Raw genomic sequence first — 14,175 nt, forward strand, 5'->3', positions numbered from 1 at the left:
CCCCCGGCTCTGAGACCCCCCAGTGCTGAGCCCCCCTCAGTGCTGTACCCCCCCCGTGCAGAACCCCCCCGGCACTGTGCCCCCCCGGTGCTGAGCCCCCCCAGGCTCTGAGCCCCCCAGTGCTGAGCCCCCCCCTAGTGCTGTACCCCCCCGTGCAGAACCCCCCCGGCGCTGTGCCCCCCCTGGCTCTGAGCCCCCCCAGTGCTGAGCCCCCCTCAGTGCTGTATCCCCCCGTGCAGAACCCCCCTGGTGCTGTGCCCCCCCCCAGCTCTGAGCCCCCCCAGTGCTGAGCCCCCCCCAGTGCTGTACCCCTCCGTGCAGAACCCCCCCCCAGCACTGAGCCCCCCTTGGCTCTGTGCCCCGCCCCGGTGCTGTACCCCCCCCCAGCACTGAGCCCCCCCCTGGCTCTGTGCCCCGCCCCGGTGCTGTACCCCCCCCAGCACTGAGCCCCCCCTGGCTCTGTACCCCGCCCCGGTGCTGTGCCCCCCCGGCTGTGAGCCCCCCCAGCACTGAGCCCCCCCTGGCTCTGTGCCCCCCCGGTGCTGTACCCCCCCCAGCACTGAGCCCCCCCCGGCTCTGTGCCCGCCCCGGTGCTGTACCCCCCCAGCACTGAGCCCCCCCCGGCTCTGTGCCCCGCCCCGGTGCTGTACCCCCCCGGCTGTGAGCCCCCCCAGCACTGAGCCCCCCCTGGCTCTGTGCCCCGCCCCGGTGCTGTACCCCCCCCAGCACTGAGCCCCCCCTGGCTCTGTACCCCCCCCGGTGCTGTACCCCCCCCAGCACTGAGCCCCCCCTGGCTCTGTACCCCCCCCGGTGCTGTACCCCCCCCAGCACTGAGCCCCCCCTGGCTCTGTGCCCCCCCCGGTGCTGTACCCCCCCCCAGCACTGAGCCCCCCCTGGCTCTGTACCCCCCCCGGTGCTGTACCCCCCCACTCACCGCTTCATGGAGCTGTAATACTGGCTGATGAAGTCGCGGGCCATGGCCAGCAGCTCCTCCTGGGTCCGGGGCCCCTCGCCCGCCTGGCAGACCAGGTGCCTGGGGAACATGAGCGAGCCCAGACAGCGCCGCCCGCCGCAGGCCAGCTCCTGCCCCAGAGAGAGAGAGGCTGGGGCCAGGGAGTCACCCGCCCCCCCCCCGCCGGGCAGGCGCCTCCCCAGCGGGGCCCCGAACTGTGCCCCGCACCCCGCCCTGCCGGCGCCCCTCAGTCCCAGCCCCCCACCCTGGGACCCCCGCCCTGCCGGCGCCCCTCGGTCCCACCCCCCCACCCTGTGATGAGGGGGAGGGAGTTTTGGGGGTTCAGGGGGCTGCATGCAGGGGGGCGCTCAGTGCCCGGATGTTCCTGGTTCAATGTGACGAGGGGGAGGGAGTTTTGGGGGTTCAGGGGGCTGCATGCAGGGGGGTGCTCAGTGCCCGGATGTCCCTGGTTCAGTGTGACGAGGGGGAGGGAGTTTTGGGGGTTCAGGGGGCTGCATGCGGGGGGGCGCTCAGTGCCCGGATGTTCCTGGTTCAATGTGACGAGGGGGAGGGAGTTTTGGGGGTTCGGGGGGCTGCATGCAGGGGGGCGCTCAGTGCCCGGATGTTCCTGGTTCAATGTGACGAGGGGGAGGGAGATTTGGGGGTTCAGGGGGCTGCATGCAGGGGGGCGCTCAGTGCCCGGATGTTCCTGGTTCAATGTGATGAGGGGGAGGGAGTTTTGGGGGTTCAGGGGGCTGCATGTAGGGGGGGCGCTCAGTGCCTGGATGTCCCTGGTTCAATGTGACGAGGGGGAGGGAGTTTTGGGGGTTCAGGGGGCTGCATGCAGGGGGGCGCTCAGTGCCCGGCTGTTCCTGGTTCAATGTGACGAGGGGGAGGGAGTTTTGGGGGTTCGGGGGGGCTGCATGCAGGGGGGCTCAGTGCTCGGATGTTCCTGGTTCAATGTGACGAGGGGGAGGGAGTTTTGGAGGTTCAGGGGGCTGCATGCAGGGGGGCTCAGTGCTCGGATGTTCCTGGTTCAATGTGATGAGGGGGAGGGAGTTTTGGAGGTTCAGGGGGCTGCATGCAGGGGGGCGCTCAGTGCTCGGATGTTCCTGGTTCAATGTGACGAGGGGGAGGGAGTTTCGGGGGTTCAGGGGGCTGCATGCAGGGGGGTGCTCAGTGCCCGGATGTCCCTGGTTCAGTGTGACGAGGGGGAGGGAGTTTTGGGGGTTCAGGGGCCTGCATGCAGGGGGGTGCTCAGTGCCCGGATGTTCCTGGTTCAATGTGACGAGGGGGAGGGAGTTTTGGGGGTTCAGGGGGCTGCATGCAGGGGGGTGCTCAGTGCCCGGATGTCCCTGGTTCAGTGTGACGAGGGGGAGGGAGTTTTGGGGGTTCAGGGGCCTGCATGCAGGGGGGCGCTCAGTGCCCGGATGTTCCTGGTTCAATGTGACGAGGGGGAGGGAGTTTTGGGGGTTCAGGGGCCTGCATGCGGGGGGGCGCTCAGTGCCCGGATGTTCCTGGTTCAATGTGACGAGGGGGAGGGAGTTTCGGGGGTTCGGGGGGCTGCATGCAGGGGGGCGCTCAGTGCCCGGATATTCCTGGTTCAATGTGACGAGGGGGAGGGAGTTTTGGAGGTTCAGGGGGCTGCATGCAGGGGGGCGCTCAGTGCCCGGATATTCCTGGTTCAATGTGACGAGGGGGAGGGAGTTTTGGGGGTTCGGGGGGCTGCATGCAGGGGGGCGCTCAGTGCCCGGATATTCCTGGTTCAATGTGACGAGGGGGAGGGAGTTTTGGGGGTTCGGGGGGCTGCATGCAGGGGGGTGCTCAGTGCTCGGATGTTCCTGGTTCAATGTGACGAGGGGGAGGGAGTTTTGGGGGTTCGGGGGCTCATGCAGAGGGGTGCTCAGTGCCCGGATGTTCCTGTTTCAATGTGACGAGGGGGAGGGAGTTTCGGGGGTTCAGGGGGCTGCATGCAGGGGGGTGCTCAGTGCCCGGATGTCCCTGGTTCAGTGTGACGAGGGGGAGGGAGTTTTGGGGTTCGGGGGGCTGCATGCAGGGGGGCGCTCAGTGCCCGGATATTCCTGGTTCAATGTGACGAGGGGGAGGGAGTTTTGGGGGTTCGGGGGGCTGCATGCAGGGGGGCGCTCAGTGCCCAGATGTTACTGGTTCAATGTGACAAGGGGGGGGAGTTTTGGGGGTTCGGGGGGCTGCATGCAGGGGGGCGCTCAGTGCCCGGATATTCCTGGTTCAATGTGACGAGGGGGAGGGAGTTTTGGGGGTTCGGGGGGCTGCATGCAGGGGGGTGCTCAGTGCTCGGATGTTCCTGGTTCAATGTGACGAGGGGGAGGGAGTTTTGGGGGTTCGGGGGCTCATGCAGAGGGGTGCTCAGTGCCCGGATGTTCCTGGTTCAATGTGACGAGGGGGAGGGAGTTTTGGGGGTTCAGGGGGCTGCATGCAGGGGGGCGCTCAGTGCCCGGATGTCCCTGGTTCAATGTGACGAGGGGGAGGGAGTTTTGGGGGTTCAGGGGGCTGCATGCAGGGGGGCGCTCAGTGCCCGGATGTTCCTGATTCAATGTGACGAGGGGGAGGGAGTTTTGGGGGTTCGGGGGGCTGCATGCAGGGGGGCGCTCAGTGCCCGGATATTCCTGGTTCAATGTGACGAGGGGGAGGGAATTTTGGGGGCTCGGGGCCTGCATGCGGGGGGGCGCTCAGTGCCCGGATGTTCCTGGTTCAATGTGACGAGGGGGAGGGAGTTTTGGGGGTTCAGGGGCCTGCATGCAGGGGGGCGCTCAGTGCCCGGATGTTCCTGGTTCAGTGTGACGAGGGGGAGGGAGTTTTGGGGGTTCAGGGGGCCGCATGCAGGGGGGCGCTCAGTGCCCGGATGTTCCTGGTTCAATGTGACGGGGGGGAGGGAGTTTCGGGGGTTCAGGGGCTGCATGCAGGGGGCGCTCAGTGCCCAGAACAGAGCCCTGCAGAACCCCCCTTGTTCTGCCCGTCCAGCAGTGTTGGGAACCGTTAATAACGACTCTCGGAGAACGGTTCTGTGACGTAGTGGGGGTACTTGCTGGGATGTGGTGACCCCTGCTGTCTGGAGCAAGACCCAGCAGGGAAAATCTCGCTAGGCAGAGATAAGGCCAAACTTGTCGAACCAGTGGCCAGACACCCCCCATGGAGAGGAACAAAGGAAGGTGAATGCTGCCCTGGACTGGGGGGCAGGGCTGCAAGGGAGTTTTAGTTGTTACTGTGGGAGAGCATGGAGGAGACAGCCTAGGGAGAGGAGCTGGAGTTTAGGGGCCCAGTCTCCCCCCAACTCAAGGGGGCCTGAGGCATCCTAGCCCAGTTCTGTGACCAGACTACATCTGTGCTGTGCTGTATCCTGGAGAGGCAATAAACTTCCTCTATTCCACTGGCTGGTACAGTCTGTTTGTGACATCTCGGGGTGCAGGAGACGGGGAACCCCCAACGTGCCGTCACACTGGTGTCAGGGGTGGGATGCACTGCACCCCGTGGATGAAGCTCCCAGCGGTGAGCGACAAGGCGCAGTAGAAGCAAGAGCCCTGGAGCCAGGCGTGCTGGAGACAGAGCGAAGCGGTTCCTGGGAATCGTGGGGCGCTGCAGCACTAGACTGGTGAGTCTGCACCGAGGGGCCCAGCGGGCAGATGGCCTACGCCCGACTCTTGAAGGCAGAGCTGGTGGGGCTGTGCAGAGAGAGGGGCTTGCCGGTGCGGAAAGCAACCAAGGCCCAGCTGATTGCCCAGCTGGAAGAGAATGACCAGCCACAGGGCCAGGATCTTGTCCCCAGGGGAAGCAGCCAGACCCCCCCTGAGAGTGTGTCAGGCTCAGAGAGGGGGAGGAGCGCTGGGACCCACCGGAGAGATGAGACAGCGTCTCCCGGGAGGCCTGCAAGCCGTAGCCCATCTAGGGCAGGGGCCAGCCCAGCGGAGCTGCGGCGGCTGGAGATCCAGCTGCGGATCAGGGAATTGGAAGTAGAGGACCGAGAGAGGGAGCGCCAGGACCGAGAGAGGCAGCGACAGCATGAGCTGGCCATGGCAGAGCGGAGAACCTGCGGGGCCCCGGCTGCGCCAAGTGTGGATGGGCCCCAGAGTCCCGGGGATGCCAGGCGCTTGGAGAGGCTCACAGTGGCCCAATTGAAGGACGTGGGCGACATAGACGGGTTCCTCAGCTCCTTTGAGAGGGCCTGTGGGCTGCAACAGGTCCCCCCAGCTGACTGGCTGCAGGAGCTCGTCCCCGCACTGAACCAGGAGGCGGCCGGAGTGCTCAGTCAGCTGGAGGACCTACAGCCAGGGGATTACAACCGAGTCAAGGAGGCCCTGCTGCACAAGTTCGGGCTGACCCCCGAGATGTACAGGAAGAAGTTCCGGGGGGTACAGAAAGGGCCACGGGAGACCTATGTGGACCTGGCCTCCCGCCTGGCGCAATACTGCCGCAAGTGGGTCTCGGGAGTCGGAGCCCAGACCGCAGAGAAGCTGCTCAAGCTGGTCATGATGGAGCAGTTCTATGAAGCGTGCCCACCCAAACTGAGGCTGTGGCTCAAGGACCGGAGACCAGAGAACCCCCAGGAGGCCGGGAGACTGGCGGATGAGTTCACGGAGAGCCGGTCCGGGTGTGAACGGGAGTCCCGGAGAGAAAGAGAATCGCGCAGAGACCGGTTCTCGGCGGAGCAACGGAGAGAGACACCTCCGAGGCGAGCCCCAGGGACCAGGACCAGTCGTCGATACCCCAGAAAACCAGCCAGGGCCCGGGCAGAGCCGACCCGAATGGGCCCACAGAACCTAACTTGCCATCGCTGTGGGCAACGAGGCCACAAGAGGGCTCAATGCACCAGGCGCAAGAACAGGTCCCATGACCTGGGACGTTCCAGGGTTAACTGACTGGGGCGGGAGGAAGGGCAGGCTGCCCCAGTGGCAGGGGCTGGCCGGCAAACCTCAGCTCAGAGAGAGGGGAAGGATGCTCAGTGCACCTCCCCTGGGAGGTCTGACCCTCGGGAGACAGATTTATCCGTGCACCGGGTGGGGGCGGGGCGGCCCCTACGGAGGGACTGCCTCGTACCCCTGGAGGTGGACGGCAGGAAGGTGACGGGTTTCTGGGACACGGGGGCGGAGGTGACACTGGCCCGGCCCGACATAGTGGCCCCAGACCGTATGCTACCCGACACTCAGCTGACACTGAGGGGCATAGGCGGCACCCCCTTTGAGGTACCTGTAGCCAGGGTGCATCTGAAATGGGAGGCCAAGGAGGGCCCCAAGGAAGTGGGGGTGCACCCACACTTGCCCACCGACGTGCTAATGGGGAGTGACCTAGAGGAGTGGCCAGACGGACCCCACAGGACGCTGGTCACCACCCGTAGCCAGAGCAAGCGAGGGGCTTGCGGCCCGGAACTCGAGGAGGTTCCCCAACAGGGGGCCCAGGGCCCCGTCCCAGCAGACCTAGAGTTGGACCTAGGCAGTGGGGGGAACCACGGCCCTGTCCCAGCCCCAGCCGCTGAATTCCAGGCGGAGGTGCGGGCGGATCCCTCCTTGCAGGCCCTGAGGGACCGGGCTGACCTGGGTGCCGCTCAACCCCTAGGAGGAGATTGCCAGGAGAAGTTCCGGTGGGAGAGGGGATTTCTGTACCGGGAATGGCTTTCCCCCGGGACGGTAGGCAAGTGGGGGCTCCAGCGGCAGCTGGTGGTTCCCCAAAGGTATCGCCGCAAGCTGCTACACCTGGCCCATGACATCCCGTTCTCGGGACACCAGGGGATCCGGCGCACGCGGCTGAGGCTGCTCCAAAACTTCTATTGGCCGGGGATGTTTGCAGCTGTCCAGCGGTACTGCCGGTCCTGCGACTCCTGCCAACGAGTGGGGAAGGCCCAAGACAGGAGGAAAGCTGCATTGAGACCCCTGCCCATCATAGAGGAGCCTTTCCAGAAGGTGGCGATGGATATTGTGGGGCCCTTCAACAGAGCGACCCGGACAGGGAAGAAATACATCCTGGTGGTGGTGGACTTCGCCACCCGCTACCCCGAGGCCGTGGCCCTGCCCTCCATCGAGGCAGACACGGTGGCAGACGCACTGCTGACCATTTTCAGCAGGGTGGGGTTTCCCCAGGAGGTTCTCACGGACCAGGGATCCAACTTCATGTCGGCCCTGCTCCGGTGCTTGTGGGAGAAGAGTGGGGTGCAACACACCTGGGCCTCGGCGTATCACCCCCAGACCAACGGGTTGGTGGAGAGGTTCAATGGGACTCTGAAGCAGATGCTACGGACCTTTATGCACAAACACCCGCAGGACTGGGACAAGTACCTACCCCACCTGCTGTTTGCGTACAGGGAAGTGCCCCAGGAGTCCACGGGGTTCTCGCCGTTCGAGCTGTTATATGGGAGGCGAGTGAGGGGCCCCCTGGACTTATTGAAAGACGAGTGGGAGGGGAAGGTCTCCCCGGAGGGTGAGCCGGTCGTGGAATACGTCCTGACATTCCGGGAAAGACTTGCCGAGCTCATGGGCCTGGCCAGAGAGAACCTGAGCAGGGCCCAGAGGAAGCAGAAGGTCTGGTACGACCGCAATGCACGGGCCCGCGCCTACGCTACCGGGGACCAGGTGATGGTCCTGATCCCCGTGCGGAAGAACAAGCTGCAAGCCGCCTGGGACGGCCCCTTCAAGGTGGTTAAGCAGCTGAACGAGGTGAACTACGTGGTGGAGCTGACGGGCCGGACGCGCGGCCAGCGGGTATATCATGTTAACATGATGAAGCCGTACTGGGACAGAGAGAACTTGGTGCTGGCCGTGTGTAAGCCCTGGGAGGAGCAGGGGGAGGACCCCCTGGTGGGCCTGTTCCCTGGGACCGGAGAGGACTCTTCGCTGGAGTCAATTTCCCTCTCGGACCAGCTCACCCCGGCCCAGCAGGCCGAGATCCGGGAGGTGCTGCGCTCCCACCAGCAGCTGTTCTCCAACAAGCCGGGTCTTACCAACCTGGCTGTCCACCGGGTGCAGACGGGCACTCACCCCCCCCTGCGCTGCTCCCCATTCAGAGTCACAGGGAAAACAGCCCAGGACCTGGAGAGAGAGGTCCAGGACATGTTGGCCCTGGGGGTGATCCAGCCGTCCTCCAGCCCCTGGGCCTCTCCCGTGGTGCTGGTTCCCAAGAAGGACGGGTCGATCCGGTTCTGCGTGGACTACCGGAAGCTCAACGCCATCACGGTGTCCGACGCCTACCCGATGCCAAGGCCCGATGAGCTCCTGGACAAGCTGGGGGGAGCTCGCTACCTCACCACCCTGGACCTCACCAAGGGCTACTGGCAGGTGCCGCTAGACCAGGAGGCCAGACTGAAATCGGCTTTCATCACGCCGCTGGGGCTCTATGAGTTCCTGGTCCTACCCTTTGGCCTCAAAGGGGCGCCGGCCACCTTCCAGCGCCTGGTGGACCAGCTGCTGAGGGGAATGGAGAACTGTGCCCTAGCGTACATCGATGACATCTGCGTCTTCAGCCAGTCCTGGGAGGACCACGTGGCCCACGTCAGCCAGGTACTGGATCGGCTGAGGGAGGCTGGGCTGACCGTAAAGGCTGGGAAGTGCAAGGTTGGAATGGCCGAAGTGTCCTACCTGGGCCATAAGGTGGGGAGCGGCTGCTTGAAGCCAGAGCCGGCCAAAGTGGAGGCCATCCGGGACTGGCCTGTGCCCCAGACCAAGAAGCAGGTCCAGGCTTTCATTGGGATGGCGGGGTACTACCGGAGGTTTGTGCCCAACTTCAGCTCCATCGCTGCCCCGATCACGGAGCTGTGCAGGAAGGGGAGGCCCGACAGGGTGGTCTGGACGGAGCAGTGCCAGAGGGCTCTCTGTGCACTGAAGGGAGCCCTGGCCAAGGCCCCAGTGTTGGTAAACCCAGACTTCGACAAGCCCTTTATCGTGTTTACGGACGCCTCGGACACCGGGCTGGGGGCGGTGCTGATGCAGGCGGACGAGAAAGGGGAACGTCACCCCATCGTGTACCTGAGCAGGAAGCTGCTGCCCCGGGAGCGGAGCTACGCGACCGTAGAGAGGGAATGCCTGGCCATGGTGTGGGCCCTGCAAAAGCTGCAGCCGTACCTGTTTGGCCGGCGTTTCACGGTGTTCACCGACCACTGCCCCCTGACCTGGCTGCACCAGATGAAAGGGACGAACGCCAAGCTGCTGCGGTGGAGCCTGCTCCTGCAGGACTACGACATGGAAGTGATCCACGTCAAGGGGAGCGCCAACATCATCGCCGACGCGCTGTCCCGTAGCGAGGGGCCCGAACTTCCCCAGGTCACGAGCGGAGTGACCCTGCTCAGTTCGCTCTCGGAGGGGGGAGAACTGTGACGTAGTGGGGGTACTTGCTGGGATGTGGTGACCCCTGCTGTCTGGAGCAAGACCCAGCAGGGAAAATCTCGCTAGGCAGAGATAAGGCCAAACTTGTCGAACCAGTGGCCAGACACCCCCCATGGAGAGGAACAAAGGAAGGTGAATGCTGCCCTGGACTGGGGGGCAGGGCTGCAAGGGAGTTTTAGTTGTTACTGTGGGAGAGCATGGAGGAGACAGCCTAGGGAGAGGAGCTGGAGTTTAGGGGCCCAGTCTCCCCCCAACTCAAGGGGGCCTGAGGCATCCTAGCCCAGTTCTGTGACCAGACTACATCTGTGCTGTGCTGTATCCTGGAGAGGCAATAAACTTCCTCTATTCCACTGGCTGGTACAGTCTGTTTGTGACATCTCGGGGTGCAGGAGACGGGGAACCCCCAACGTGCCGTCACACGGTTCTCCAGCCAGTCCTGCACCCAGCTTGCAGGAGCCCCGTCTCGGTTGCTTTCCCCTCGTGCATTGCCAAGGCCGTGCGAGACCGTGTCAGACGCCTCACTACAGTTCAGGTGTCCCACGGCCACGTCCCACCACGTCTCCCTTAGCCACGCGGCTGCTCCCCCGTGGCTGAGAGCTGGGGGGCGCTGCCGTTAGCCCCGTGCCTGTGGCGGGAAGCCCAGCGAGCCGTGTGCCGAGGGCTCAGGCCCAGCTGCCCTTTCCAGATGCTGCACGCGGCTGAGCCCTGGTCAGACCCTCAGGTTCACCGCTCCCGAGATGCAGGGAGCCAGAGGCCTGGACTCCTCTTCCCCCCCACGGTAGCCGGGGGGCAGCTGAAGGGGGCACCCGGCCAGATCTGTGACCGCCCCTCCCCCAGGCCGGAATCCCATCCCCCCCGCCAGCCCGCAGCCCGCAGCCCTGCTCTCACCTGCGTGGCCTGGGCACTGAGGGTGTCGTAGGCGATGCTGCCCGCTTCCCAGTTCTTGATCCGCGAGTATCGGGGGGCCTCAATGGGCCGGACGGGCACAGAGCTGGGGGAAGGGGGCGTGGTCAGCAAGGGGGCCCTGGGTGAGAGCATCACTTCCCTGCCCCCCAACCAGTGCGCCTCGTGAGTCCCCTGGCAGGTGGGGGCAGCAAGGGGCCAGGCAGGGCACTAGGGGGCGCTATAATGGAGGATGCCAGGCGGGGGCACTAGGGGGAGCTGTATCACAGGGTGCCAGGCGGGGGCACTAGGGGGAGCTGTATCACAGGGTGCCAGGCGGAGGCACTAGGGGGAGCTGTATCACAGGGTGCCAGGCGGGGGCACTGAGGGGAGCTGTATCACAGGGTGCCAGGCGGAGGCACTAGGGGGCGCTATAATGGAGGATGCCAGGCGGGGGCACTAGGGGGAGCTGTATCACAGGGTGCCAGGCGGAGGCACTAGGGGGAGCTGTATCACAGGGTGCCAGGCGGAGGCACTAGGGGGCGCTATAATGGAGGATGCCAGGCGGGGGCACTAGGGGGAGCTGTATCACAGGGTGCCACGCGGGGGGACTAGGGGGAGCTGTATCACAGGGTGCCAGGCGGGGGCACTAGGGGGAGCTGTATCACAGGGTGCCAGGCGGAGGCACTAGGGGGAGCTGTATCACAGGATGCCAGGCGGGGGCACTAGGGGGGAGCTGTATCGCAGGGTGCCAGGCGGTGGGGAACTAGGGGGAGCTGTATCACAGGGTGCCAGGCGGGAGCACTAGGGGGAGCTGTATCGCAGGGTGCCAGGCGGTGGGGAACTAGGGGGAGCTGTATCACAGGGTGCCAGGCGGGGGCACTAGGGGGAGCTGTATCACAGGGTGCCAGGCGGGGGGCACTAGGGGGACCTGTATCACAGGGTGCCAGGCGGGGGCACTAGGGGGAGCTGTATCACAGGATGCCAGGCGGGGGCACTAGGGGGGAGCTGTATCGCAGGGTGCCAGGCGGTGGGGAACTAGGGGGAGCTGTATCACAGGGTGCCAGGCGGGGGCACTAGGGGGAGCTGTATCACAGGGTGCCAGGCGGGGGGCACTAGGGGGACCTGTATCACAGGGTGCCAGGCGGGGGCACTAGGGGGAGCTGTATCACAGGGTGCCAGGCGGGGGCACTAGGGGGAGCTGTATCACAGGGTGCCAGGCGGGGGGCACTAGGGGGAGCTGTATCACAGGGTGCCAGGCGGGGGCACTAGGGGGAGCTGTATCACAGGGTGCCAGGCGGGGGGCACTAGGGGGACCTGTATCACAGGGTGCCAGGCGGGGGCACTAGGGGGAGCTGTATCACAGGGTGCCAGGCGGGGGCACTAGGGGGAGCTGTATCACAGGGTGCCACGCGGGGGGACTAGGGGGAGCTGTATCACAGGGTGCCAGGCGGGGGCACTAGGGGGAGCTGTATCGCAGGGTGCCAGGCGGTGGGGAACTAGGGGGAGCTGTATCACAGGGTGCCAGGCGGGGGCACTAGGGGGAGCTGTATCACAGGGTGCCAGGCGGGGGGCACTAGGGGGACCTGTATCACAGGGTGCCAGGCGGAGGCACTAGGGGGAGCTGTATCACAGGGTGCCAGGCGGGGGCACTAGGGGGAGCTGTATCACAGGGTGCCAGGCGGGGGCACTAGGGGGAGCTGTATCACAGGGTGCCAGGCGGGGGGCACTAGGGGGGAGCTGTATCACAGGGTGCCACGCGGGGACACTAGGGGGAGCTGTATCACAGGGTGCCAGGCGGGGGCACTAGGGGGAGCTGTATCACAGGGTGCCAGGCGGGGGGCACTAGGGGGACCTGTATCACAGGGTGCCAGGCGGAGGCACTAGGGGGAGCTGTATCACAGGATGCCAGGCGGGGGGCACTAGGGGGAGCTGTATCACAGGGTGCCAGGTGGGGGCACTAGGGGGAGCTGTATCACAGGGTGCCAGGCGGGGGCACTAGGGGGAGCTGTATCACAGGGTGCCAGGCGGGGGCACTAGGGGGAGCTGTATCACAGGGTGCCAGGCGGGGGCACTAGGGGGAGCTGTATCACAGGGTGCCAGGCGGGGGCACTAGGGGGAGCTGTATCACAGGGTGCCAGGCGGAGGCACTAGGGGGAGCTGTATCACAGGATGTCAGGCGGGGGCACTAGGGGGAGCTGTATCACAGGATGTCAGGCGGGGGCACTAGGGGGAGCTGTATCACAGGGTGCCAGGCGGGGGCACTAGGGGGGAGCTGTATCACAGGGTGCCAGGCGGGGGCACTAGGGGGAGCTGTATCACAGGGTGCCAGGCGGGGGCACTAGGGGGAGCTGTATCACAGGGTGCCAGGCGGAGGCACTAGGGGGAGCTGTATCACAGGATGTCAGGCGGGGGCACTAGGGGGAGCTGTATCACAGGGTGCCAGGCGGGGGCACTAGGGGGTGCTGTATCGCAGGGTGCCAGGCGGGGGCACTAGGGGGAGCTGTACCACAGGGTGCCAGGCGGGGGCACTAGGGGGAGCTGTATCACAGGGTGCCAGGCGGGGGCACTAGGGGGAGCTGTATCACAGGGTGCCAGGCGGGGGCACTAGGGGGAGCTGTATCGCAGGGTGCCAGGCGGGGGCACTAGGCGGAGCTGTATCGCAGGATGTCAGGCGGGGGCACTAGGGGGAGCTGTATCGCAGGGTGCCAGGCGGGGGCACTAGGGGGAGCTGTATCGCAGGGTGCCAGGCGGGGGCACTAGGGGGAGCTGTATCGCAGGGTGCCAGGCGGGGGCACTAGGGGGAGCTGTATCGCAGGGTGCCAGGCGGGGGCACTAGGGGGAGCTGTATCGCAGGGTGCCAGGCGGGGGCACTAGGGGGAGCTGTATCGCAGGGTGCCAGGCGGAGGCACTAGGGGGAGCTGTATCACAGGGTGCCAGGCGGGGGCACTAGGGGGAGCTGTATCACAGGGTGCCAGGCGGGGGCACTAGGGGGAGCTGTATCACAGGGTGCCAGGCGGGGGCACTAGGGGGAGCTGTATCACAGGGTGCCAGGCGGGGGCACTAGGGGGAGCTGTATCGCAGGGTGCCAGGCGGAGGCACTAGGGGGAGCTGTATCGCAGGGTGCCAGGCGGGGGCACTAGGGGGAGCTGTATCGCAGGGTGCCAGGCGGAGGCACTAGGAGGAGCTGTATCGCAGGGTGCCAGGCGGGGGCACTAGGGGGGAGCTGTATCACAGGGTGCCAGGCGGAGGCACTAGGGGGCGCTATATGGGAGGATGCCGGGCGGGGGCACTAGGGGGAGCTGTATCACAGGGTGCCAGGCGGGGGCACTGGGGGCACTGGGCAGCAGGGGCCTGGTGGAGGCCCTAGGGGGTGCTGCTGCGCCACAGGGGGCCAGGCAGGGGCACTTGGGGGGGGGGGGGTAAGGGGCCAGGACTCTGCCCAGGGCCCGGGGGAGCATGTGGCAGAGCAGCCCGAATGCCAGAGCCCCGGAGCACAGGGCCGTGGGCTGGGCGGCTCATGCCCGGCCCAGCACCGTCCCCGGTGCCCTTACCTGGCCTTGGCACCGCCGGCGCCATCCTCGGGCGCGGAGCCCCCCTGCCGGGAGCAGAGGCTGAGGGCCCAGGCACGGCCCGGCTCCGGCAACACGCCCTGCAGGTTCCCCATCGCGCCCCACTGAGCTCCCGGCCAGGAACAGCCGCTTCCTCTGCAGAGAAAGAGCTGTGGGCGACCGGGCCTGGGAGTGACTCCGGCTCCCTCCGCCCTCCGCACAATGGGAGGGGTGGGCAGGATGCCTGGCCTCTAGCCTGGCCCTGGAGGGCAGTGCGGCCTGGTGATTAGAGCACGGGGAGCTGGGAGCCAGGATTCCTGGGTTATCTCGCAGCCTGGGGAGTGGGGCCTAGGGGGTGGAGGGGAGCAGCCGGGGGAGTGGTGCTTAGGGGGTGGAGGGGAGGTGAGGGGAGCAGCCGGGGGAGTGGTGCCTAGGGGGTGGAGGGGGG

General features: G+C 66.2%; 1 protein-coding gene across 1 annotated transcript; it reads right to left on the reverse strand.

The window, feature by feature from the left end:
- Positions 1-934: 934 nt before the first annotated feature.
- Positions 935-13,925, reverse strand: LOC142823501 (nitric oxide synthase 3-like; the record flags this gene model as incomplete). Its single annotated transcript, XM_075914551.1, has 3 exons — positions 13,731-13,925; positions 10,183-10,285; positions 935-1,083 (listed from the first exon to the last, which is right to left on the reverse strand). Coding segments are annotated over exons 1-3 (365 nt in total), but the record flags the coding sequence as incomplete, so codon positions are not given.
- Positions 13,926-14,175: the final 250 nt, after the last annotated feature.

The sequence above is a fragment of the Pelodiscus sinensis genome, unplaced genomic scaffold (assembly GCF_049634645.1).
Source record: "Pelodiscus sinensis isolate JC-2024 unplaced genomic scaffold, ASM4963464v1 ctg216, whole genome shotgun sequence".
Classification (NCBI taxonomy): domain Eukaryota; kingdom Metazoa; phylum Chordata; order Testudines; family Trionychidae; genus Pelodiscus; species Pelodiscus sinensis.